Source organism: Scyliorhinus canicula, chromosome 11 (genome assembly GCF_902713615.1).
Source record: "Scyliorhinus canicula chromosome 11, sScyCan1.1, whole genome shotgun sequence".
Taxonomy (NCBI): domain Eukaryota; kingdom Metazoa; phylum Chordata; class Chondrichthyes; order Carcharhiniformes; family Scyliorhinidae; genus Scyliorhinus; species Scyliorhinus canicula.
The window spans coordinates 111,232,559-111,259,000 of NC_052156.1; the positions used below are offsets into that span (position 1 = coordinate 111,232,559).

A 26,442-nucleotide genomic window follows, 5' to 3' on the forward strand; every position below is an offset into this window, starting at 1 on the left:
ACCCACAAAAAAGGTGGTGGCCATAAAATGATGCATAATAGTGTTGCAGGAGAGTATAAATGGCAGCTTGACTGACCCTGCATTTCCATCAGGGATTCATCTTGGAGGAAGCTGAAATTTGACTACCACACGGCAACTCCACTTATCCGACCCATACATTCCATGAGATAAGCTTGACGTAAGAGATGAACTCACAGCTTTATGATCCCCATCTGCCCTACACACCCATAGATAACAACAATCCCATTAACACTGGGTCACAGCTGAGAAAATACTTGGGTCGGGGGTGAGGGAGTGTTTGATGTTTTTTCTATAAGGGAAAGTAAAATGCAAGAATACTTACAGGGGATATCTCGGTATCCATTTTCTAATGCATGGAAGTAGTTCATGAACTCTTTTAATGGAATTTTAAAAATCTCAAAAAGCCCGGTGTCTTCAAACAGTTTGAACGCCACCTGTACCAAGAGAGAAATGCAGTAACTGGTGAATAGAAGGTGCCAATAAATAGTGCAGGAAACCCCACCTGTTACAGACCCTTAAAATACACAAGTGCCCCAATTTTCCAACTGACCGTAACTTACAACAACCCAGGGAATGCCCATGCGAAAACTCAAACATCTTTCCATCTGTGACTCCTTTATTCAAGTACCACGTGGAGTTTCCGGGTTACAGGTACAATCCACTGACCCCAAATAAAAATGTAATCCTGCTTATTCCAATATGGCAGCAAATAGATTCAAGAATTTTAAGGAGCACTCATGAAATTAACATCACAGGTGGCACAGTGGCGCAGTGGTTAGCACTGTTACCTATGGCGCCAAGGACAGGCCCTGGGTCACTGTTGTCTGGAGTTTGCAGATTCTCCCCGTGTCTGCATGAGTCTCACCCCCACAACTCAAAGATATGCAGGGGAGGTGGATTGGCCACGCTAAATTGCCCCTTAATTGGAAAAAAATTATTGGGTACTCTAAATTTAAAAAAAATTTAATTAACATCATAGACCGTGGGGAATTCAACTCCAATGGGGTATGGGGTGCGTTCCCCGTTTGAGAGACTATGGGCTGGATTCTCCAATTTTGAGGCTATGTCCGGAAGAAGCTTCTGGTCTTATGCCAAAAATGTTGGCGCCGCCCCCACACCGATGCTCTGCTCGCTGGGGGGCGAGCAGCCACATAAAGCCCTCGGCTTTACCTGCAGATACGGACGGAAACTGGCCGAGTTTGTGGCTGCGCATGCACACGGGGGCCGTGCCATACAACTTGGTGTCGGCTGTGCCACCTCCGGACTACCCCTCACCAGTCCACCCGCCCCCCGGCCATTGGAACGTATCTCCCCCCGCCTGTGGTGGCGCTGGACACAGTCCACAGCCGCCATGCGAGGTCCCCGGAAACTGAGAGGACGCGCGATTGACAGCGTCGGGAAGTCGGCCCATCGGGGGGCGGAGCATCGTGCGAGGGCCTCAGGTGACGTCCTGAGGCCGTCCCAAAGGCGTGCGGCGCACTAAGTGATTACGTCGTTTTTGAGGGGGCGGAGCATCCAAAAAATAGCGCCGCCCATGATTTTGCCGTAAAAACAGATTCTCCGGCCAGTCGCCAAACGCAAATTTGCATCATCAATCAGAGAATCCTGCTCTAATTGCTAACGCCAGGACTGAATCGCGAGTGTTCTCACATGGACGATTCAGGTCCCGTTAACGGGCTAGCATCGATGTCATGTAGAACTCGTGCAATTCCACTACGTACCGATCCTCATCCCAGCCCAGATGATGTCACTGGTTGCGCTGGAGCAGGCCCATCCCGTTGATGGGTCAGCAGGAGCCAGAGGGTACCTGTGGGGGGGGGGGGGGGGGGGGGGGGGGGGGGGGGGGGGGGCACCCATATGACCTGTGGCACTAAGTTCCCAGTGGCGTGCGTAGCCACATGGTTGCCTTGCAGGTTACAGAAATAGCAGTTCATGTCTGGCCACCCTGACCCCATACCTTCTCCAGATGCCTCCCTGCTACTCCCCCCGGAGCAGATCGCTGACCCCCCAGCCAATTGCACAACTGTCAGAAAACTGCAGTGACGTTGGACACTATTGATACCATCTTCCGCCCCTTCAGCATCCATAGGCCCTGTTGCCTGATTTGAATTCACGCCACTCTCGAGGGACCGGAGCATGGCATTCCGTTTGACGCCCATTGCCAACTTCGATTTTCGGCTAATGGCCAATTCTCCACCCAATGCCGAATTCACCGCCCATCGTGTTTCCCGATTCCATCTTCAGCTAATGGAGAATCTCACCCAATTTTTTATAAAACATCCGCCCTTTCTTACACTGCACTGGGAGTTGTTGAAACACAACTGAAACTCACCACTATAAGACTGACATTATTGTGCATTTTGGGCACAATTTAAAGGAAAAAATCTATGTCCGGTTTTGGGAGCATTTAGCGGGGATAGTTCTCGGAGGCTGCAGTGCCGAAAAACACCCAACTATTCATTGGCACTCTGACATTTATTTTGTCCTAAAGGAGGTTTTCTCCGCATTTAGAGTCATTTCCTGCTAGTGAGAGCAGCAGGTAAGGCTCCTCGCAGATCGACTGGCTGTCCCTATCTTGCCCCCAACCTTTTAGCCCCGCTCCCCCACCCCCTGTTTTTGTCCCTCACCATCTCTCCACCAGTTAAAGGCCCTCCTCCCCAGGCCTGATCCCTGACAGTGCCAATCTGATACCCAGGCATTTCCACCCTGGCAGTACCTCTGCCAGCCTCGCAGTGTCACTCAGGCATCCTGGCAGTGACAGGGTGGTATTGCCAAGGTGCATGGGTGGCACTGCCAGGGTGTTAACCTGGCAGTGCCAAGGTGCCGTGGTACCAACCTACCTAGCTCGGCACTGCAGCCTCCGAGAAACACTAATGGGTTCTCTAATGGCCTGGGAGAATCCCCAGGTGCCATTATGACTGGTCCAAGTACAGGGCGGCACTCTGGCGAAGTCTCCCAGGTGCGCCATTTCATCCCGTATGCCCAGAGAATCCCAGGAACACATATTTAATTGAGCCATTGTGCTGATTTGGATTACGCCCAGCGAGGACGAGATCGAGATTACGTATTTTGCGAGACTCCCTGAAATCTCACAAGGCGTTTTGAGCATCGTAAATCTTGGGAGAGGCATCGTGCGAGATTCAATCGCTTCACCCGAGTCGGGCAGGACAAGACCTTTTAAACAGGCCCTCTGCTTCCAAGTGTTTTGCGCACATCAAATATATGAACCTCAGAGATCATAAATTGTACTGTGCTGCTAAAAATGTTGCATAAAGATGCATTTTTTTCTTTACAATTTCAATTTGAAGCTGTTGATATTCTCGCCTTCTGGTTTAGGTCTGAGCTCCACAAGTTGATAATGAAAGATTTGGTGATGTGAACAGTGTTATACTGACTGAGGTTGGGGGGGGTAGGTTAACTCAGTTGGCTGGACATCTGGGGAGAGCAGCCTATGGTCCTCGGGGACTGTGGCTTAACATTCTGAGCAGTGTGCAAATTGTTATGCTATGGTATGTACATTTACATGTATATATAATTTATATAACAAGGTTGTTCATGGAGGCCCTACCTTCTCAATCTTGCACTCCCCTATGAGGTGTGGTGATCCTCAGGTTAAATCACCACCAGTCAGCTCTCCCTCTCAAAGGGCCATCTGGGAATATGGCGACTTCTTTTTCTATAATTTATATGTATAGTATATGTACAGTATATGTGTACATGTGAATATGTGTACAAATGAGTGTGCATGTTTGCATGTGCACACACACGTGTGTGTGTACAAAACCACACCAGCTCATGGTCCACCAAGGAGTTGAACTTGCATTAACAAGCAAGTTCAACACTGACATGAATGAGGGTCAGTGTCTCACACCTGATTGTGGAATGCTCTCAATTGTGTGCTGCTCTGGAGTTGCTACATTGTCAAACAACAACCTTTGGTGCAGCCTTCGCATCCAGAAGCAATTATGGGATGTCGTGCTCTGTATTGTATCACACTTATAGCAATAGCATGAATGGACATGTAAACCCTGGAGTAGCTGCGTGGATGGGTACAAGTACTGAAAGATTCAGACACCGGGGATAATCTTGAGTTTTGGTGATAGTGCAGAACAGACAATATTGGACTTTCTCACTCCTGATTTTTAGTTTGAATGAATTCAATGAAAGTAAAAACTGGAAGAGGTGAATAACGAGGAATGATCAGATAGTGCCCATTTTACACCATCAACAAGAGCTAAAATGAGTGCTCAATGCATTGATTAAAGGACATGTCTGGCAGGACTAATTCCAAATCATTTCCCTAAGACAGACTTTTGCGTGTTTCTATAGCTGGTAACTCCTGGAACAGGTCACTAGATGTCACCGGGGGCTTATAGCCTTAGGGTCATCATTCCACATCAAGCACGGCTGGCCAGGAGCCTCTCCTGCTCTTACCACCAGCCATTCGCGTGCTTTGGAAGAATTTTCAGGATGATACATTCACCTTGTTTGACCGGGTTATGAATGCACTTTCCTTGGGCCATCAAGTCCTGGAGTGGGACTCGAACCCAGAGCTTTTGGCTCAAGAGGTAGGGAGCTACCCACTGCACTACAAGACCTCTGTGGTAGGAAAAATAATGAGTTAATATTTCCTAATGTGAAAAATGAGTCAATCACATCATTCCAGTAGTATACAACATGTGGCCTGCAAAACCACATTCATTACAAATTGCCATTACACAGACGATTCCCCCAGGTTTCACTGGATAGTTATTTATTATTTAAATGGAACAATAGTGAAAAGACAACATTAAAGCACATTCCTGTTAATGATAATGACAATCCAAATAATATACTAACATATTTGTCCCCTCTCAGTTTGCTTCCACTTTTCCCTTCCTACAGAATATGTTCTTAGTGCCGCCCTCGACAAATGAAATGCTTGTAATTTATTTCCAACAGATTGAGAAAATATCCATTCTTATTATGATTGGAAATCTTGCTAACTCCAGAATAAAAGGACTGCCTGAAACTCCGCCACAAGGAAAAGTAAAAGCCTTTTGCATCTGCACAAGGTCAGTGACGAGGTGACATTTTATTTTCCGCTCCAATTACTTCCAGTCAACAACTCGCAGATCACACGCACAAATTAATATCGAAGTAACCTTGAGATCTTACGCAGTGTTTGCACAGTAACAATAAAGTTCTTGACTCTAAAGTACTGCACGAACAAAGGTGTTCGACAATAAAGGCACTAAAGAAATTCAGAATTTCCTGAATAAATGAAAAGCTGCATTAGCTTCCCATTGAAGAAAAAGAGGCTCCGTTCGCAAGTAGAGCAGCAAAGCCCGAGAGCAATAAGTGTCGGCTTCTCTTTATTCTGCTTCACAGGTTCTGATCAGTGGATCGGGCACTGAGATATAATATGAACCAAGGAAATTTCAATCCTTTTTTATTTCTCCTTCTAAACCAGACACTGCTTTTAGATAGGCAGGAATATCAACCATCGGTACAACAGGGATTTAAATGTAATTCCTGCATTAATTTGAAATGTTACTTTATAGCAATTGTTATCCAATTTTGCTTTATTCATATGAAGGCTGGAATTGAAGGCAGGAGTAGGCTGCCCAGTCATTCGAGCCTGCTCCACCATTCCATAAGATCATGGCTGCTCCGGTTGTGGTCTCAGCTCCACTTTCCTATCTGTCTACCTCATAACCTTTGACTCTCTTGTCTAACAAAATCTAACACTGTCGCGAAAAAATTGAAAGACCCAGAATCCACTAGCTTCTGGTGAAGAGAATTCCACACTCTCATGACCCTTTGAGAGAAAAAGATTCTCCTCGTCTCTGTCTTCAACGTGTGACCTCTTATTCATGGAATTTATGGTGCAGAAGGAGGCCATTCGGCCCATCGTGTCTGCACCAGCTCTTGGAACGAGCACCCTACCCAAGCCCACATCTCCACCCTATCCCCAGAACCCAGTAACCCCACCCAACACTGAGGGCAATTTTGGACACTGAGGGCAATTTAGCATGGCCAATCCACCTAACCTGCACATCTTTGGATTGTGGGAGGAAACCGGAAACCCACGCACACACGGTGAGAAAGTGCAGACTCCGCACGGACAGTGACCCAAGTCGGGAAACAAATCTGGGACCCTGGAGCTGTGAAGCAACTGTGCTAACCAATATTCTACCGTGCTGCCCCTGCTATGCTACCGTGCTGCCCCTAAATGCTACCGTGCTGCCCCGATTCTTAAACTGTTACAACGCGTTCTGGATTCCCCCACAAGAGTAAACATATCTTCATGGTATCCACCTTATCTAGTCCTCTCAAGATCCATAGCAGAATATATAGAATCCCTGCAGTGCAGAGGGAGGCCATTTGGCTCATCAAGTCTGAACCAAGCCTTCGAATGAGCACTTTATCCATGCCCACTCCGCTGTCCACCCTGCCCTATCCCCGTAACCCTACCAAACCTGCACATCTCTGGACGCTAAGGTGCAATTTAGCATGGCTAATCCACCTAACCTGCACATCCTTTCGACTGTAGCAGGAAACCGTGGCACCCGAAGGAAACCCACACAGGCACGAGGAGAATGTACAACCTCCACACAGACAGTCACTCAAGGCTGGAATTGAATCCGTGTTCCTGGTGCTGTGAGGCAACAATGCTAACCACTGTGCCAAAATGCTGTCCTCAGATCTTATATGTTGCAACAAGATCAGCTCTCATTCTTATAAAGTCCAATGTGTAAGGGCCCAACCTTTCTTCAAACCCTTCAGCAAAACAATGAGTCGAGTGAACCTTCTCTGAACTGCTTCTAAAAGAAATGTACCTTTATAAATGTGGGTGCCTCTGTCAAAGCTGGACATTTGTCACTGACAACTATGTAATCCTTAAGATAACTATGAGGGCAGAGAAGACACTACAAAGCCACTCCGAGAGTCTCCCTAAATAAATGCAACATCCCCATCGACACGTGGGAATCGCTTGCCTTAGAATGCATAAACTGGAGAACAGGCATCTGCAAGGGCGCCAATCACTTTGAACGGCAGAGGGTGGAGCATGAGGAGGCCAAGTGTAAACACAGAAGGAGAGCGCAGAATCCAGAGCGTCCCACTCACACGCGTCATCAAACACCACCTGCCAAGCCTGTGGCAGAGTCTGCGGATCCAGGATTGGACTAATCAACCACCGCAGAACCCACCTCCACGGGAGTGGCAGCAAGTCATCCTCGATGCTGAGGGCCTGCCCTCTTCCCTCCCTCCACGCCCCCCCCCCCCCCCCACCCATCCTTGAGAAAGCACTGGTGATAAAAACTGAACATGGTTTGGAGAATGAACTTGCTACCTTCCCACCCTGTAACCTTCAGCAACTTGCTCCTTAGAGATTTCCATATATTTCCTCAAGCATTTTCAACCTCTGCAGCTCACAATGACCAACTGACCCAATTACAGAGAACGACTGTGGGGAGGGGGATAACCAAACATCATGAGGTGCAGGAAAGTAGCTGAATCTTTGATTTGCCCTCTCTTACTTTTGAGTGGCACCTCATATTCTCAGTGTTGAGGGCAGCACGGTGGCACTGTGGTTAGCATCACTGCCTACGGCACTGAGGACCCGGGTTCGAATCCCGGCCCTGGGTCACTGTCCGTGAGGAGTTTGCACATTCTCCCCATGTCTGTGTGGGTTTCAACCCCACAACCCAAAAGATGTGCAGGGTAGGTGGATTGGCCACGCTAAATTGCTCCTTAATTGGAAAAAATAATTGGGTACTCTAAATTTAAAAAGTGTTGAGGGCGAGGTTGTGGGAGGTAAGCTGGCATGAATTTGTGCGCAGAAGGTTTTACAACTATTAAAGCTGAGCTTGATAGGTAAGGGGATCGACAGACATGGATCACAGACAGGTAAATGAAGCTGGGGTGCAGTCCAGCCTTGACTTGAATGGTGCGATAGGCTGTTGGGGCTGAATGGCCCCTTTCTGTGCTGTCAGGTTATAAAATCCTGTGAATACAGTGTCCTCCAGCATGTTAGTGGACTGCTAATACTGGTAAGTAAATCTATGGAAGATGTGGTGATTATTTTGGTCAATCCAAGTTTTGTGCAATGAGGCTGGAGGCTGAGGCCCAGATCAGGAGAAGAATGCTTATGGGGTTCAAGTAGAGTCATAGAGTAATAGAGGTTTACAGCATGGAAACCGGCCCTTCTGCCCAACTTGTCCATGCCGCCCAGTTTTTACCAGTAAGCTAGTCCCAATTGGCCGCATTTGGCCCATATCCCTCTATACCCATCTTACCCGTATACCTGTCTAAATGCTTTTTAAAAGACAAAATCGTACCCGATTCTACGACTGCCTCTGACAGCTAATTCCAGACACTCACCACCCTCTGTGTGAAAGAATTGTCTCTCTGGGCCCTTTCACCTTCAACCTATGCCTTCTAGTTTTAGACTCTCCTACCTTTGGGAAAAGATGTTGACTATCTACCTTATCTATGCCTCTCATTATTTTATAGACCACTATAAGATCATCCCTAAGCCAGGGGTTGGTGAGTGGGGTTCAGGCGTAACCTAAAGCGAGGCCTGGGGCAGAAGCTACAGACTATCGTGACAGATGTTACAACAACACTCAAGAATCCAGGACAAAGTGACCCACTTGCTCCCCCTTCCACAAACATTCACTCTCTCCACCACCGCCGAACAGTGGCAACTGTGTGTACCATCGACAAGATGCACTGCAGTAACTCACAAAGCTCATTAGACAGCACCTTCCAAACCCACAACCATTACCATCTAGAAGGACAAGGGCAGCAGGTATATGGGAACCCCACCACCTGGAGATTCCTCTCCGAGCAGCTCACCATCCTGACTTGGAAATATATCGCTCTTCCTTCACCATCGCCGAGTCACAATCCTGGAACTCCCTCCCTATCAGCACTGTGCGTATGTATACCTACAACTCCTGGGCTGCAGCGCCCACATCCCGTAAATTAATAAAATAAAAACAAACATAAAACACTGACAACAAATAGCCAATCAGGTCCACCACACATCAAGACGGGTTGGAACATCATCGTGACTTGACATTTCCCATCGATCCCTCCCTAGCCACTCCACCCGTGTCCCATTCCTCTGTCACCATGTAACTCCTAAGAGAAGGAAAAGATTTAATTTGGATGTTTGATTTAAAAAATCAACTTAATTTTCTTGTGGCGAAAGAGAACAAAATGTGATATTCAGCCAACCAATACCCCACCTACATTGAGCATTCATAACAATAGAAATATTTTATACATCCGTGCAAGACAGGAAATTTAATTGAGGTATTCAAAATCATGAGGGGTCTGGACAGCGTAGATGGGGCAAAATTGTTCCCATTTGCGAAAAAATCAAGAACCAGAGGACACCGATTTAAGAAAGAGGAGAAAGAACAATGAGTGGTTCGGATCTGGAATGAATCACCAGGATCCACACTGGTTGTTGAAGTCAAAATCAAGACACAGAACTTTTCCTTACTAGGAGAGTTTATTGACTTTGTTCAGCCTCAAATCTCCTCTCCCACAGTGTCCCTGTTGCCCCCTATTTATACGTAGTCAAAGTACTTAATTAAACAATGCCCCTCACCCGTGTATTATCCTAACAATATATTTGACAAACTATGAAAAGAATACGCAGCTTGAGAACATGTTGGAGGGCGATTCAATCATGGGTTCCAAATGGGAAATTGGATAATTTTCTGAAGAGAGAACGTTTTCAGGGCTACGGGCAAATAGCCGAGGGCTAGCATTTACAAGAACATGCTGAAATGTGTTCTTGTGTGCTGTAACCATTCTAGCATTCTATGAAAACACCAATACTCCAGCACATCCTCACCTGGCTGAGGATCCGGCCACACTTTGAGCCTGTCATCTCCACAAGATCAAAGATGGGAAAATTCCAGTTGTTCAATTGCGTAAATAATGGCTCAAGGCCTTCTAACAGCAGAGGTTCTGGAGCAAGAATTGGTTTATCCTGGAAAATAAAAAGAATCGTTTACCTTAAATGAAGAAGTTTTTCTATATATGCAAAAAGACTCTTGCCTGTGCAATTTTAACTTAACGCGCCATTGGGAAATTGATGGAATTGAGCGCAACATAGGTTTTATAACATAGATCGGCGTTTAATTCCGGCCTTGGATGACTGTCTATGTGGAGTTTGCACTTTCCCCCCGTGTCTGCGTGGGCTTCTCCGGGTGCTCCGGTTTCCTCCCACAGTCCAAAGATGTGATGGTTACGGGGATATGGCGGGGAGTGGGCCTAGTTAGGGTGTTCTGTTGGAGGATCGATGCAGACTTGACGGGCTGAATGGCCTCCTTCTGCACTGTAAGGATCTATGGATTCATAATTCATAGAACATGCATTCAATTTCCACCAAGACAGAAGGAGAATTTCAAATCGGTTAAAAGTCATCTAGGAATGAGCAGGCGGGAACAGCAGAAGTAACCATTGAGTTGACGGACTGCCATAAAAGTCCAAAAGCTCATTAAAGTCAAAGAAATAAGAGCAGGAGTAGGCTATTCAGCCCACCAAGCCTACTCCGCCATTCAATAAAATCATGGCTGACCTGATTGAGGCTTCAACTGCACTAGTCTGCCTAACCAGCCCTCCATAGTCCTCAATTCCCTTGAGGAGAGGAAACTTGCTGTACCTTGGCCTGGCCTACTTGTGACTCTTGTCCCAGCACTGTTTATTCTTAACGGCTTACTGTATTGGCATAGCAAGTGGCATGAGGGCAACAAAGGACAAATAATTAATGCCAGCCTCGTTACTGAATCAAGGAATTAAGAATAATTATATTGGATCCTTCCACTGAAAAATCTTATGCATATATGGTCAGATTTTCATTTCAAAAATAGCATTTGGTGAACAGGACAGTTCATGAGCTCCTTTCACTGTAATTACAGACTTAGGCCACTAGATAGCGCAATTCACCAGTTCATTCTCCAAACTCAACTTTGACTCTCCACCACGTTGGGCTTGTTCAGTAAATAATTTAAAACATAGAGATTTTAAAGTTTAAAAAAACAAAACATTTGACTTTATTCTTATTTCCCTATTGAGATAGCAGTTTCAGACTGTGATAAAATCTTTTCCTGTCTCACACTTGTCGCCCAGGGTGGGTCAAAGCTGAATAAATTAGGCACATGCCCGCTGTCACGATTTTATTGGCAATGGGAGTGAGGCACGGTGGCCTGCCTGCCCGTGGCGTAACTGAGGTCCTTAAGTGGCAATTAATGCCCGGTATTAATGGCCTCATCCAGCCACTTGCTCTGATTGCACAGGCATCAGGAGAGGAATTCTCTGATATGTAGCCTGGCAGGCTTAACCCTGCGGGCTGCTGGTCAACAAAAGTGGAGTGGGTGATCCCCCATGCCAATTGGAGGCCTTTTCCTCACACCTCTGCACCCCTGCGTCCTCCCTCCACCCTTTTTGTGCCCCCCCTGCCATATCTAACATGCCCCCTTTCCACAGCCGATCCCCTCTCCGACGCCTGGTGGGGCCAGATCCCAGACTTAGCTGGGTTTGGAGGCATTCATGGTTCTTCTTCCGCCTGGGCCTCCTGCAATACTGGCAGTGGCCACTGATCCAGGTGTGGCGATGAGCTGCTTATCTCCGATTGGCTGGCAGCTCTGTGAGGCTGGTCTTCCACCTGGAGATGGATGGGAACCCCACCTCTTACCACAAAGGGCCGTCGTATAAAACATCAAAGTTGTACAAGGTGGCCAAGCAGACTTGTCCCCCGATATTTTCACCCTCAGCATGTAAACCAGTCCCTGGAGTTAAAACCCACTGATACAGCTAGGTTCGTCCTTAGATTGGTGACTGTTGTAAATCTCAAGCTCCATCTCTGGGGGAGAGTTTATAAGGATCCGCAGAAACTATTGGCAAATGTTTAGTTATCTTATTTCTTCATATTTCTAACTGAAATTGTCCATCCGTCAATGTTTTTTCAAAAGGGCATTTGAGCCGAGTGTGACAGAAATGTGTAACGGTTTGAAGTGTGATGGATAAGGCATTGGTAGTATTTAATGGTGAATCCCAATCACTTCATTACCCGTCTTACAAAGCTTTCGCAGCTTCACACAACGCAAACCTATTCCAATGAAGTACCTCAGTAGGAATCAAATGGTGCAACATAAGGCTTTCTGGTCTGTAGTTTCTGCATTCAGAACCTTTGAGGGATTGCACCAATCCTTTTGAACAGGACTCCTGCTCGTCATCGTTCTGTGTGATGTCACTGCTGTCGCTGTTATTTGTTTCATGGTGCTGTCGTAGTCAGATGTTGCTTTGTGCAGGATCATCTGCAAGGAACAATAGTCATCAGTACTGATCCTGTAATCTTGGTGTACGTGGTCCCTTGGCTAATAACTCAGGGTGGAAGAAACTAGATGCCAATAAATTATGTTCCGAACCAGGTCTTTTCCAGCTCTCCACCATGCACAAGGCTCAAGTGAGGTGCATGATGGGATACTCTCCACTTGCCTGGATGAATGCGGCTCCAGCTACACTCATAAAGCTCAACACCATTCAGAGCAAAGCAGCTTTCATTAGGGCCACCCCGTTCAACACTTTCATATTCACTACTACTGCCACTGTTTACAGTGGAAGCAGTGTGTACCAGCTGCAAGATGCATAGCAGCAACCTGCCAATGCTTGTAGGGGTACATAAGTACAGAAAGTAATTTGACAACCAGACAGATATGTTGAAGGGTATATAGGCAAACAGCAGGCTGGGAGCTTAGTGTACGGTGACACAAGGTTGAGGCATTCAAAGGGTTAAACACGTATTTAATTCAAGCGTAAATCAGACTCTGATCAGGCTGAGAGAGCAGTTGAAACTGCACAAAGAGATAAAACCCACGATAATGTCGGTAAAGTAGAAACTTGTTTAGCGTTACAGAGAGATAATTGCTGTGCATTAGCTTTACAAAGAAGGCGTTTATTTCAACTGAGACTGGTCTAGTCATCTATTAAGACATCGATAATGTAATTATCAAGTAGTGTTTGTGGTCATGTGGACAAACTGGATACCCGGGTAACAAGAACGATTGTAAAGTGTATAAATATGTAAAACAAACTTAGTTCGCTGAAGAGTCTCTTGAGTTGTAGCCCTGTTTGCGTATTGGTAAAAAAGATTTTTCATAAATTTAGAGTACCCAATTATTTGTTTCCAATTACGGGACAAATTAGAGCTGCCAATTCACCTACACTGCACATCTTTTTGGGTTGTGGGGGTGAAGCCCAACCAGGCACGGGAGAATGTGCAAATTCCACATGGAAAGTGACCAGGGGCAGGAATCGAACCCATGTCCTCGGTGCTGTGAGACAGGAGTGCTAACCACTGCACCACTCTGCTGCCCAACGTACTGGTAAATAAAGTCTTATTTTGGTTGGACCTTTACTGTCTCTGTGTTGAGTGTCGCTTGATACACTACAACAGCTCCTTTGACAGCATCTTCAAAACCGTGACCTCTGCAACTTAGAAGGCCAACCACCATGGACACATGGGAACAACGTCACCTACAAGTTTCCCTCAAAGCCGCTCACCTGCTGACTTGGAATTATACTGCACTTCCTTCACTGTCACTGGGTCAAATCCAGGAACTCCCTCCCTAAACAGCACTGCAGGTGTACCACACCACACGGATTATAACAGTTCACCACCACCTTCTCAAGGGCATTAGGAATGGGCGACAAATGCTGGCCTTGCCAATGATGTTCAAATCCAAGAATGAATTTTTAAAACACCGGCAGAGCATGTGACACAGGTTATGAGAGAAAACACTGGCATGGACTGTCTGCCTTACTGGCTAGCCACAGGAATCGCAGAGAGGACAGATTGAAAAAACGAGAGGAAAGCCACATGCGAGCTGTTGTGAGCTTGAGTTGGAGGAATGCGAGCATTCAACGCTAACTGCCCCCACTCAAGTACTCAGCCTCACCCCACTGAAAAACCCCTTAACTGAGTGTATTCCACAGGAGCTGTACTAAATCATCAAATAAAGCACAGGCGCATCTCACACTTCAGTATCCTGCCTAGATACCTCCATGGATAAACAACAGGTACAACTATCAGGTGAATCAATGTAACTCCCGGTTCAGTACCGTGCAGGGAAGGGTTGCTTGATATAACCAGCTCACCACTTCGTTTAGCGAATTCCCGGTGCATCAACTCGATCCCCTGTGCTGTCCGAATGCGTCAGTTTGTTGAGTGGTCGTCCACAGCTGGAATGAAAGGAAATGGAAATAAAGTCCTCAAATAATGAAATGGCTCTGTTTCGCCCCTCGTTCATCTGCTTCGAATTTACGATCATCCAGGGAGCAGAGTACTGTCCCTTAGCTAATATCAGAACGATCTGTAATTTCAACCAAAGTACTTGGTGGCAAGGTTTCATCTCAAAGGATGCCAAAATAGATTCTCCGTTCAGAAAGCATTCAAGGTATTGTCTAACTTTCTGACACGTTTATTGTGAGCAGTATTAATAAGGAAATAATCAAATCTCAAAGATGGAAGGGTATTGGTGGATGGCCACTGTACTGTGCCGGGTGTATAGCTCACTTTTGGAAGCAATGAAGAATGTTATCACAACTTTTAAAATGTTACTTTCATTTATTTTATACTCTGAGTTAGATTACTCCATTCCAAGAGGATGCACAGTTCACTTTGGGCCTTCTGCCAATGCCATTCTATCAATAGGAGATTTGCAGGAGTGTTCCAGTGTGACTGTACCCCTGAGATTAAGGACCTGGGGTAGAGTTTTGAGGATGGTGGGCGATCGGCACTCGCTATCCCAAGTATCAGCAGCTGCGCGTAGGGATCATTTTCTTTGAATGAATTGAAAAGAAGTTGTTATCGCTGTCATTTTATTCCATTCTACTGAATGCGCTAAAGAAAGGAGGGGCTGGATTCTCCGGCCCACCAGCTATGTGTTTATCGTTGGCAGGGGACGGCGCGCCGTTCGCTGGCGGCGGGATTCTCTGTTCCTGCCGCTGTCAATGGGATTTCCCATTGCAGCCACCCCACGCCGCCGGGAAACCCACAGGCATGGAGAGCGTTTCCGGCAGGACCATAGAATCTTGCTTCCAGCGAACGGCTGGATGATTCGAGCCCAAATATCTAAAGTATAAAGTAATCATATGACATTGCTATGTAATTATCAGGGAAGGGTGAATAGGCTGTAACATTGTTCGATGGAGAAGGGAAAGGCTGAGTTGTCACCAATAGAGGTCTTTGAAATTATGAAGGGATTCAATAGGGCAATTGCGGAGGAGATGTTACCATCTGTAGTCAATAAGTGCCATGGTCACAAATACATCCAACAGGTTAATTAGGCAAAACGTCTTTACTCAGGGATTGTTGAAGGTTTGATTTTTTTAAAAATCTATCAATGGGATGTGTGTGTCACTGGCTAAGCCAGCATTTATTGCCCGTCCCTAATTTACTCTTGAGAAGGTGGTGGCGAGCTGCGTCCTTGAACCGCTGCAGACGCCATGGTGCAGGTGCACCCACTGTGCTGTTAGGGAGGAAGATCCAGGACTTTGACCCAGCAACAGTGAAGGAACGGCCGATATATTTCCACGCCAGGCTGGTGAGTGGCTTGGAGGGGAACATCCAGCTGGCGGCGTTCCCATGACCAGCAATGATATGCATTACCATGTGAAGTTGTTGAGGTCCGTGGCATAGATGCACTTAAAGAAAAGCTACATAAACAGAGGAGGGTAATCGGAGGATGTGCTGAAAGAAGTAGATGGAGAGATGGGATAAGTTTTGTGTGGAGCAGGACCTCTAGAATGGACAAGCTGGGCTAAAAGGTCTGTTTCTTTATTGTATATCATTTCTATTTCTATGCAGTAACAGGTTTCCCATCCCCATTTCGGACTTGAGTTAATTAAACTGTTTCAGTGATAAAAGCATTGATCCTGACAGTTTGTCAGTTCCGAAAAAGTCTCTTCGCAGATGCTGCCAGACCGGTAGATCCTTTCCAGCAATTGGTCCTTTTATTTCAGCTCTTCAGCATCTGCAGTATTTTGCTTTGATTCCAACATGTAAACAAGGCTTAGTCTCGGCATTGCCTTTCTCACTGCAACCACTGTTCCACTCTGTAGTCTTCTGTGAACATAGCCTGAAGTGTTCTCATGTATCTTGGCTCAGATCTAATATTTTGGGAATGTAACAAGCTTTTAAAAAAACCAATCCCGGTCATCTGCATTAGCAGCAGGATGCGCCGACACTAGAACCTCTTGGACTCACCATTTGTTCAAAACAACTTTTCCCATAAACTGCAACAAAAAAAAATGCCCTTCCACTCATACCTTCTAATACGTCATTAATGGCCTCAACAGGTCACCGAAAGAAGAGCTCATTCATCGGCTTGATAAACATGTTCAATTCAAATTTCAGCAAATATGTTGAATGAAAACAAAATTTCAGCGGTGGCTGAAATAAATGGCCAGCACTTTGGTGCGTTGCATAAGCTTGCCATTTCATCTCCGGATTGAACTTAAATCCTTCTTAAGATGTGTTAGTCAGCTGTTTCCAAGTTTGGATGCTGTTGAGGTTTGGAGTTTCACATTCCCTCCACACATCTGGAAGATGGGAGATAAATTAGTGGGAAACTAAAAGAAAGTCAGTAACAGTGCAGGGTCCTCTCCGAGCTCCAATCTCGTTATTTACATGAAGATTTGATTCCCTCGACCCCTGTCCTTTTCCACTGATGAAACATGAGTGGACAATTTCCGGCCCTCTTTGCCTTGTTGAAGCACAGCGGTGGAATCCTGAAAATGGCGGGTGGGTAACAATCTGCTGCTTGCGCTTGCTGGGGTGGCCTGAGGGGCCCATTCAATTTGCGGAAGTGATTCACTCAGGATCCCATCTGCCAATTATTGGACTGAATTGGGTGGAATGAGCTCCGGTGAGAGTGAGAGAGAAAAGTGCCTGGATTATCTCGGAATCTTTGGGTGACCTCCACTTTTGTACAAAATCTCTAGGAGTTTAGGAGCAGGACATTCACACCTTTGAGTCTGTTTAGCCATTTAAGATAGATACAAGTCATTAATAAATTGATTCACTCAGCCTTTGGTTGAATCTTGTACGTTCAAGATTCATCTTGGGGCTGCAGTGATTATTGGAGGCCCCCATAACCACCTCCTGGACCCCTTGTCTTGCCAGGAGATATTCAGCTATGGCCCTAGGAGTGTATAGCAGGGTGATGACCCAGCTTTTTCTTGTAAGTTCGAATCTGTTCGGTACCTTTCAAACTGTCACCCTCCAGAGGTCCCATTGAGGTCCTTGCTGAGAACTGTCAATGTGTTGGCAGGGCTGTGGAAGTGATAGTGGCTGGTCAGTGGCTCCTGACATCATGTGTGGTTCACTGTCCCCAGCCAAAAGAAGTTTTATTTTTGACCTACTTCATTGTGAAGTCAACCTGTTCCAAGGTCTTCATCCAAGGGTTTCCGATCTATGGCCTCAGTTCCTTGGCCTCCAGTACAACCACCATATTTCAATGAGGTTTCACTTGCTCAATGAATGACTTGGAGATAGTCGATATATAGTTTTTCTTGAAACTATTAATTTAGTTCTATTTGCATCCAAGACCCCATGGCACGTAAATCGCTCTCTGGACATAGAATGTCTGTGTCTGTTCTCTTGGAGTCTCTTGATCATCTGACCCTGAGGTCATGCTTCTATCATCATTAACATCCTTGTCTAACTAACATAACCACGACCTATTCTCTCCACAACCTGGTGGTAATGGCTGTGCCCTCATGATGACAAGGATGTGAAGGACGCAGCAGACCATGATAAATCATGACACATGCTCTGGAGAGTACTGCAGGGTTCCTCAAGAATGGTCCAGGCAGTGGAAGCATGGGTTAAGAATGATGGCCTACAATTCCGTTCGTCGTGGCAGCATGGCTCTTATTATGTGAATGCTGATCAGTTGTACATGTGTTACTGACCTCAATCACAGGCTAGGTGGTCAGTGGATCACCGTTATCACCCACAAGCACCCTCTGCTTCGATGCGGGGGCTCAAGTACGTATGGTACAGCGATCGGATCAGTGGCATTCTGAGTGCAGCCAGGTTATCGGGCACTCACATAGATGTTGGGCTGACCATGGTTGCAAACCAAGTGCACACTCAGGGCATGGAATCCGCTACAGTTAAGGAACATCCCTCGGACCATCTGAAACAATGTGAGTGCTGTCAATGGCACCGGCGGGGGGGTCGGAGAATCCCGCGCATGGTTTTTGATAACACTCCTGTGGGACATTTTACACCATTGAAGATGCTTTCTACATGCACATTGTTTTCCACAGACTGTATTTAACCCATCCCATTCCTTTACCCACTGAAATATACACCAACACTCTGGCAAATTTCCATTATTAGTGGTGTGTGCCTTTTCGTGGATGGCCACATTGCCGTGTTGGAAAGGCTTGAATATTCCGGAGAGCAATGCTGTCAGGAATCTTAAGCTCCTGACAGGGTCACCCATGATGGTAAGGTTGGAGGGGAGGAACCAGACAAAGCACATGCCAAATCAAATCCTCAACTGTGGATCAGGGGGAAGATATTCATATGGTATCAATGGCTGCGATGGCGGATGAAGGCTGCAGTAGTAGGGAGATCGCAGTCGTCGAGTTTCCCTTGCCACTGGAACTGGACCTACCCTCTGTCAAGGACCGTGTATCTGCTGATGTGCAATGGTATGCCAACTTTTAAAGATGTCCCAAACCAGGCATCTACCTCGAGCGATCTAGAGTCCAAGAACCAATCCCACCTCCCAGAATCACCAGCCAAGTTTACGGCCGAAGATGCAGCTTTGGATTCGGTTCATCAGCCATGCAAGGAAACACAGACCCATGACCAGTAACATGGAGTTTCTTAGGTTGACAATCATACTCGTTAGCAAGTGATGACTGAAGAAGTGGTATGCTGGTGAATATATCTATAGCTGGAGCTGTATGATCTGGTTTTGATTTGAAATACTGAATTAAATTTGTTCTGGACATATTTACAATTATTTTAGTTACTAATATCTGGCTATTTTACTGCTATTGCCATCACCTATCCAAATATTTATCTTATATACACTTACTCAGGGGCTTTCCTTGGTTCATGTTATCTTAGCTGACAAGTTTGGCGCCTGATTTGACACAGTTATAGTAGTTGCATACATTATTCTGTATATATGATAATGTATGAAGCTAAACTATGTTCTGTAAAATGTCAAAATGAATGCTTCCACATATGTTATGACAGCAACTGAATGCAGACATCCAATAGACGACCAGCTGCATGTCGCAATGGTGTAGGATGTTGGAGAGATAGAATATACAGAGATTATGATTGCAACTAGTTAACGGACAGGACGGAGCTCGATAAAGGGTTTCTCAATTAAATTGCTGGGAAACCTCATGAACAGAGGTGCTATTTCTGTCAGGGATGCGGAAGGTCATGTATGAAAGTTCTTTCACCTTGTGTTGTATCCCCTACTCCCATTGCTGCAATTAGCTCTGTGTCTCTCCCACTTCAATGTATCACACTTTGCCGATCTTTGACTGAATCCGATCATAAATGGGGGGCACGGTAGCACAGTGGTTAGCACAGTTGCTTCACAGCTCCAGGGTCCCAGGTTCGATTCCCGCTTGGGTCACTGTCTGTGCGGAGTTTGCACATTGTCCCCGTGTCTGCCTGGGTTTCCTCCGGGTGCTCCGGTTTCCTCCCACAGTCCAAAGATGGGCAGGTTAGGTAGATTGGCCATGCTAAATTGCCCTTAGTGTCCAAAAATTGGTTGAGTGTGGTTACGGGGTTAGGGTGGAGGTGGGGGCTGAGGTAGGGTGCTGTTTCCGAGGGCCGGTGCAGGCTTGATGGGTTGAAAGGGCTCTTTCTGCACTGTAAATTCTATGATAATAACAGCTTTCTGATCTCTACGCTCCACACCTGGTGAGCAGGACCCCAGAGCTCAGAATCATACAGGACGTGGCCCACAGACAGGGACCTCCACCACAGTTGGGTAATGGTGGGCAGTTACTCCTTGATTTTTTGCTGCACAAAACTCCTGCAGCGGCAGGAACTGAAGGCAACCATAATGAGTCAATCTTTTTTAATCAAGGGAACAGAGCACAAAATCGAGGAAGCTGTATTAAACCTGTATAAAATGCTGGCTCGGCCTCAGATAGAGAATTATGTCCAATTCTGAATATCGCTCTTTGGGAGGGGTCTGAAAACTTGAGAAGGGAAGCAGAAAATATTTCCAAGAATATTTTCAGAGATGGGATGCATCAGTTACTTGGCTAGATTAGAGAAGCTGGGATTGTCCTCCTTAGAGAACAGAAGGTTGAGAAAAATTTGTTAGAAGTGTTCAAAATCAGGAGGGGTTCGGACAGAATAGATGGGGAGAAAGCATCCCCATTGGCTTAAGGGTCAAGAACCAGAGGTCACCAATTGGGAATGATTGGCAAAAGATGACTTGAGGGAAAACTTCGGATGGGATTTTCCAGCCCTTCCTGCCGGTGGGGATTTTCGGTGCTGGCAAAGGATACCCCACCCCATGGTGCGTTCCACAGCAGCGTGGCAGAGACAAACCACGTCAAATGCCATGGATATCACCTTGACCAGAAGTTATTATCATTATTATTATTATATTGGCGGCAGCCAATGGTGAGCTGTCCATGGCGCCAGACAACATGCCGCATTTGGGGGGGGGGGGGGGGGGAAATCTGGCTCTTTGTCACACGGTGACGTTTAGGATCAGCTCTGCACTACCTTTTTTAAAATAAATTTAGAGTAGCCAATTATTTTTCTTTTCCAATTAAGGGGCAATTTAGCGTGGCCAATCCACCTAACCAGCATAACTTTGGGTTGTGGGGGTGAAACCCACGCAAACACGGGGAGAATGTGCAAACTCCACACGGACAGTGACCCAGGGCCGGGATTCAAACCCGGGTCCTCAGCGCCGTAGTCCCAGTGCTAACCACTGCGCCATGTACCGCCCTGGATGTGCACTACCTGAGAGTATGATGGAGGCAGATTTAATCATGGCTTGCAAAAGGAAATTGGATGGGCAGCACAGTGGCGCAGTGGTTAGCACTGCTGCCTTATGGCGCCGAGGTCACAGGTTCAATCCCAGCTCTGGGTCACTGTCCGTGTGGAGTTTGCACATTCTCCCCGTGTTTGTGTGGGTTTCGCCCCCACAATCCAAAGATGTGCAGCGTAGGTGGATTGGCCACAATAAATTGACCGTTCATTGGAAAAAATGAATTGGTTACTCTAAATTGATTTAAAAAAAAGGGAATTTGATAAGCACCTGAAGAGAAAATATTTGTACGGTTAATGGCAAAGGGCCAGGGAGTTGAGTTGCTCCTGCAGAGAGCAGGCACGGACACCGTTCCTTCTCTCTAGTAATCGTTCTATGATTCTGTGAAATGAAAGCCTCCAAATATATGCTAATCAGCATACCTGTCTGGTATGCTAATTAGATGTAAATAGGCTGATGCCTGACCTGGAAGAATCCAGATAGATGGACAAATTGTTTTACATTGTCTGTGAAGCATTCATGTTTATTAGAGAGGAATAACAACTTCAAATTTGTCAATGATACCTAATCTAGCCCGGAACAAATATGTAAACATCGAGAGTTTATGAGCAATCTTTGTCTGCAAGTTAAAATTTCAGACGTAATCAAAACTTTTATTTGGTAGTATCTTTTCAATGTCGCGGGTTTGGAAGTAAGTTAACCCCTTTTCCACATACAATGCCCAAATGGCTCTTATTTTCCAACAGGCATTGAAAGGTTGATCGTACTGTTCATGCATGAGGACAATGTTGTCTTCACATAGAAGCTTCGGTGGATGATACAAGTTCTTCACAGTGACTTCAGTGAAATGCATGTGGTGAAAACTGATGCCATACTCAATAAATGCTTAATCCCTTCTCCGCCAGCACAAAGGTAACAGGCCTTTGCTAAGTCATTTTGTACAGGTTATGGAGCTCTATGAAGACAAAACTTACAGGTTGCTTTACAGTGGTGATGCTGACCTACACACCCAAAAGGGGGGAAAAAAGTAAAACTTGAAAGTGAAGGATACCAGTCAAACATGTCCAAACTGATCTGGTATCGCTTAAAATGGAACTCCAGCATTACTTGTCCCAATACTGTTTTTTACTGAGATTTGAATATTTTTCCTTCATTCCTTTTTATTCCTGTCCCTGACATCCATTTTCCCAGAATGAGGCAACCCATATTTTATGTGGTAGGAAAGGTCAGTCCTATTGTTTCTCCATAATCCACTGATGGAAGTCTTCCTCATCATACTCAGAGCAGCATCCAAACATCCCCGAAGGGAAGGAGAAAGAAAGAAAGAATCCACTCATCATTGGTTCTTTTGGCCAATCATCTTAAAATAGTGCCTTCTGGTTCTCATCCTTTCTACCGATTGGGATATTTTCTCCCCATCCCATTGTGTCTAGATCCACCCCCATGAACACCTCTATCAAATCTCCACTCAACATCCTACTCTCGGTGCAACATTCAACTGGTCTGTTCGCAATGATCTGGTTGCTATTTTGGTTGGGCAGGGCCAACAATTCTAAACACAATAGGAAGTAGGTAATATACGAATGATAACATGTGCCTTAACTGTGGGGGAAAGTGACTAAGCAATGATGACATCTTGCCATTGCAGAGGCGTATCTGTTCGTTGAATGAAATTATTACTGACAGGATAAGAACATCCCACAGGCAGAAGACAGAAACCACCCCTGTTCTTTGAAGGTTGCTGCCTTGCTCCCAACGAGATGCAATCTTAGTGTGTCGAGAGGAAGCAATGAGATATGAGACACGGCTGGGCTAACCCCTCCTTACTCCAAGCACCCGACAGTTAATGCAAGTTAGTGACAGATCAGTATGACTCAATGCCGTACTTGCTGTAAGAAATATGTCAGCTGAATCCTCAGGAAATTAGGAGGCACCCTTTCATGTGCTAAACTGATAGATTTCACCTTGGGAGAAGCAAAGTGTATGAAGCAGCCCCTTCAGCCCCAATCACAATGTGAACACAACTGACTGACAACAATCAAAAGAATGAAAAAATAAAGATAAAGACACAGAAACTTTGGTTTTATGGGGAAAGTTAGGGGGGAGAGTTTGCGAAGGGTAGGATTGATCTAGGAATTGCTTTACCTAACCTGCGTTCTCCCCTGCGTCAGCGTGGGTTTCCTCCGGGTGCTCCGATTTCCTCCACGGTACAGATGTGCAGGTTAGGTGGATTGGCCATGCTAAATTGCCCCTTAGTGTCCAAAAGGTTAGGTAGAGTTATGGGGATAGTTTGGGCCTCGGTAGGGATCTCTTTCCAAGTGGTGGTGCAGACTCGATGGGCCGAATGGCCTCCTTCTGCACTGTGGGGATTCTATAACCCAAGAGATTTCATTCATGCATTCTCACCATCAGAACCTTTCATTTTACTTTGTGCAGAGGAATAGGTGCATCCAATTGTGCTGTCTTTGTTTTTCACTCAAATCATGTTTGTTTTGTATGTTGGGCAACTTAGAATGAAGTCTGGAAAAGAAACACAGACTGCTTTTCCCCAAGCAAAAAGCTTTTGTAACCTATAACTTCGCATACCCTTCTGGTGTGAAGAAACTCAAAACACTTAAAAAAAAATTGCTGCAGCCATTTACAATCACCTAGTTCAAAACAAGGGAACAATTTGCACTCCCATCCTCAGTATCTGCAGGGAGTGCAACATTTAAAAAAAATTAAATCCCTGAACTTCATACCCCTCAGGAATACACGCACATCGCTTCATGGCTCCAAATCCCATAATCTGCAAAATTCTTTTTTTTAAATCTTTATCGGAATGGTGGTCTGTTGCTGCTAAGAAGCAACGATTTTCTCTGACTTTTCCAAACACCTGTTCATTTGCGGAGTTGTGTTAAAATTTGTAAGCTTCAAAACCAGCCATGAGAATGAGCAAGCACACCACTATCAGATGTGTGTACTGGTGCTGCATTGATTTGTACATTCCCTTTTTAACACTTTTAAAATCACCAAGGGTCTAAGTCAGACAACCTTCATTTCTATTCTTTGAATTCAACTGAGAAAGGTAACTTTAAAAAAAAGGAATGGTGATCTGGGGCGGGATTCTCCAACCACCCGGGGGATCGGAGAATCGCCCGGAGCCGGCGTTAATCCCACCCCCACCGTGTCCTGAATTCTCCGCCCCCCGAGGTTCGGCGGGGGTGGGAATCGCGCCGCGCCGGTTGGCGGGCCCCTCGCACCGGTCAGCGGGCCCCCCGCAGCGATTCTCCGGCCCACAATGGGCCGAAGTCCCGCCGCTGACAGGCCTCTCCCGGCGGCGTGGATTAAACCACCTACCTGACCGGTGGGATTGGCGGCGCGGGCGGACTCCGGGGTCCTGGGGGGGGGGGATCTGACCCCGGGGCTGCCCCCACGGTGGCCTGGCCCGCAATTGGGGCCCACCAATCGGCGGGTGGGGCTGTGCCATGGGGTAATTCTTTTCCTTCCGCCTTCGCCATGGTCTTCACCATGGCGGAGGCCGAAGAGACCCCCTCCCCTGCGCATGCGCCGGTATGACATCAGCAGCCGCTGACGCTCCGGCGCATGCGCGGACTTTCGCTGGCCGCCAAAGTCCTTTCAGCCCTGCTGGCGTGGCGCCAAAGGCCGTTCACGCCAGCCGGCGGAGTGGGAACCACTCCGGCGCGGGCCTAGCCCCTCAATGTGAGTGCTTGGCCCCTAAAGGTGCGGAGAATTCCGCACCTTTGGGGCGGCCCGACGCCGGAGTGGTTCACGCCACTCCGGCACGCCGGGACCCCCCCGTCCCGCCGGGTAGGGGAGAATCCCAGCCCTGGTTGCCTTCTAAATACGGAAACTGCGAGGTAAATTTTATGGTCGGATCCGCTGTGGGAATCATTGTGGGTGGGGCAGACAACTTGACGGACCATTGAAAGGTCCATTTACCTTGAGCAGGTATGTCTGGGGCGAGAAGATCCCGCCCAGCACCTTTATGAAATAATGCAAGTGAGGGTCAATATTGGTGTCGGCACTGCAAAATCACTGCCTGCAATTCCAAGTGTCTTTTTTACGTACTGACTCATTGGGATTTTCAGGTCACTTGCTTGGCCAGCATTCATTGCTCATCACGAATTGAGGACGTGGTGGTGAGCTGTCTTCTTCAACTGCTGCCATCCATGTGGTCTAGGTACACCCACAGTGCTGTTAGGAAGGGAGTTCCAGGAATTTGACCCAGCAACAGTGAAGGAACAGCGATAGAGTTCCAAGTCAAGATGGTGTGTGGCTTGGCATGGGCACAGAAAAATGCCATCGCACTATTTTGAAGATGAGCAGGAGAGTTTTCCCTGATGTCCAAGCTAATATTTATCAGCCAATCAATGTCAACGGAACAACTTATCTTCTTATTTATCATATCCGTGTTTGTGGCCATTTGGATAATGTGGCCACTATTGCTACATTGAATTAGTAATTGTTGTCTGTGAAGCAATCTGGAACATCCTGAAGTCCTGAAATGTGTTATATAAATACAGCACAATTCTTTCTTTCTGATTACTCTCATGCCTAGATTATACAGATTTCATTTGCAACATTAAACACAACTGAAGGATCTCAGGGAAATGTGACTATGCAGACTATGGGCGGGATTTTCCGGATCCACACCCCCGTGGTGAGTTTTCCAGCGGCAGAGACAATTTGCCGGTGAGATCTTCTGGTTCTACCGATGTCTACACCATTTTGTGCAGCTCTCCTGTCCCGCCTCCAGGAACCTGGCGCGGGCGGGGTCGCTTAGGACCAGAGGCTCCTGTCGGCAGGACCGTAATGCAACTTGAAATGCTGAAAGTTCCTCTCTCAGGGCACTGAGCCAAAACTGTGTACAAAAATTAATTGAGATCAAAATTGAGATATATTCCAAAGTCATTTCACAATAACTTGAACAGAACATACTGTCTGACGGATGTCATGGGCATGATCTACCAGCCTGAAAGGCGGCGCTGCGCAACGTTACCGGTAAATGCCAGGAGATCCTCCTTCCGGGGTCTACCTGGTTCGCCACACTTGGCAAGACATTAAGATGTGAATCCCGCCATTTGTGGGCAGATCACATTTTGGCAAAAAGTCTCATTCTAATATGCATTCCCACGATCTACCCAAGGCGATGGGATCTAAGAAGATCTTGGTTGAGCGCTGTTTGTTGGTCTCCACAAATGGGGACCAGATGTGGATCTCCGAGAGGATTGGAGGCCTCCAGGTGTTTCCCCTCGGGGTGGCACTGCCAAGCTGGAATTTTTCCTGTGCTTGGATCGGGCGCAGGGATAACTTGTGCAAATGCGGGGGATTGCGAGGGGAGGTTTGAGGACCC

The 26,442-nt window shown here is 46.5% G+C and overlaps 1 protein-coding gene across 1 annotated transcript in view; it reads right to left on the reverse strand.

Moving 5' to 3' along the window:
* pde3a (phosphodiesterase 3A, cGMP-inhibited) overlaps nt 1–26,442 on the reverse strand; it is a 558,970-nt gene that overhangs the window by 37,648 nt on the left and 494,880 nt on the right. Inside the window, 4 exon segments of the mRNA XM_038811086.1 lie at nt 344–455; nt 9,878–10,015; nt 12,154–12,399; nt 14,217–14,268. Coding sequence (XP_038667014.1) covers nt 344–455; nt 9,878–10,015; nt 12,154–12,399; nt 14,217–14,268 — 548 coding nt within the window.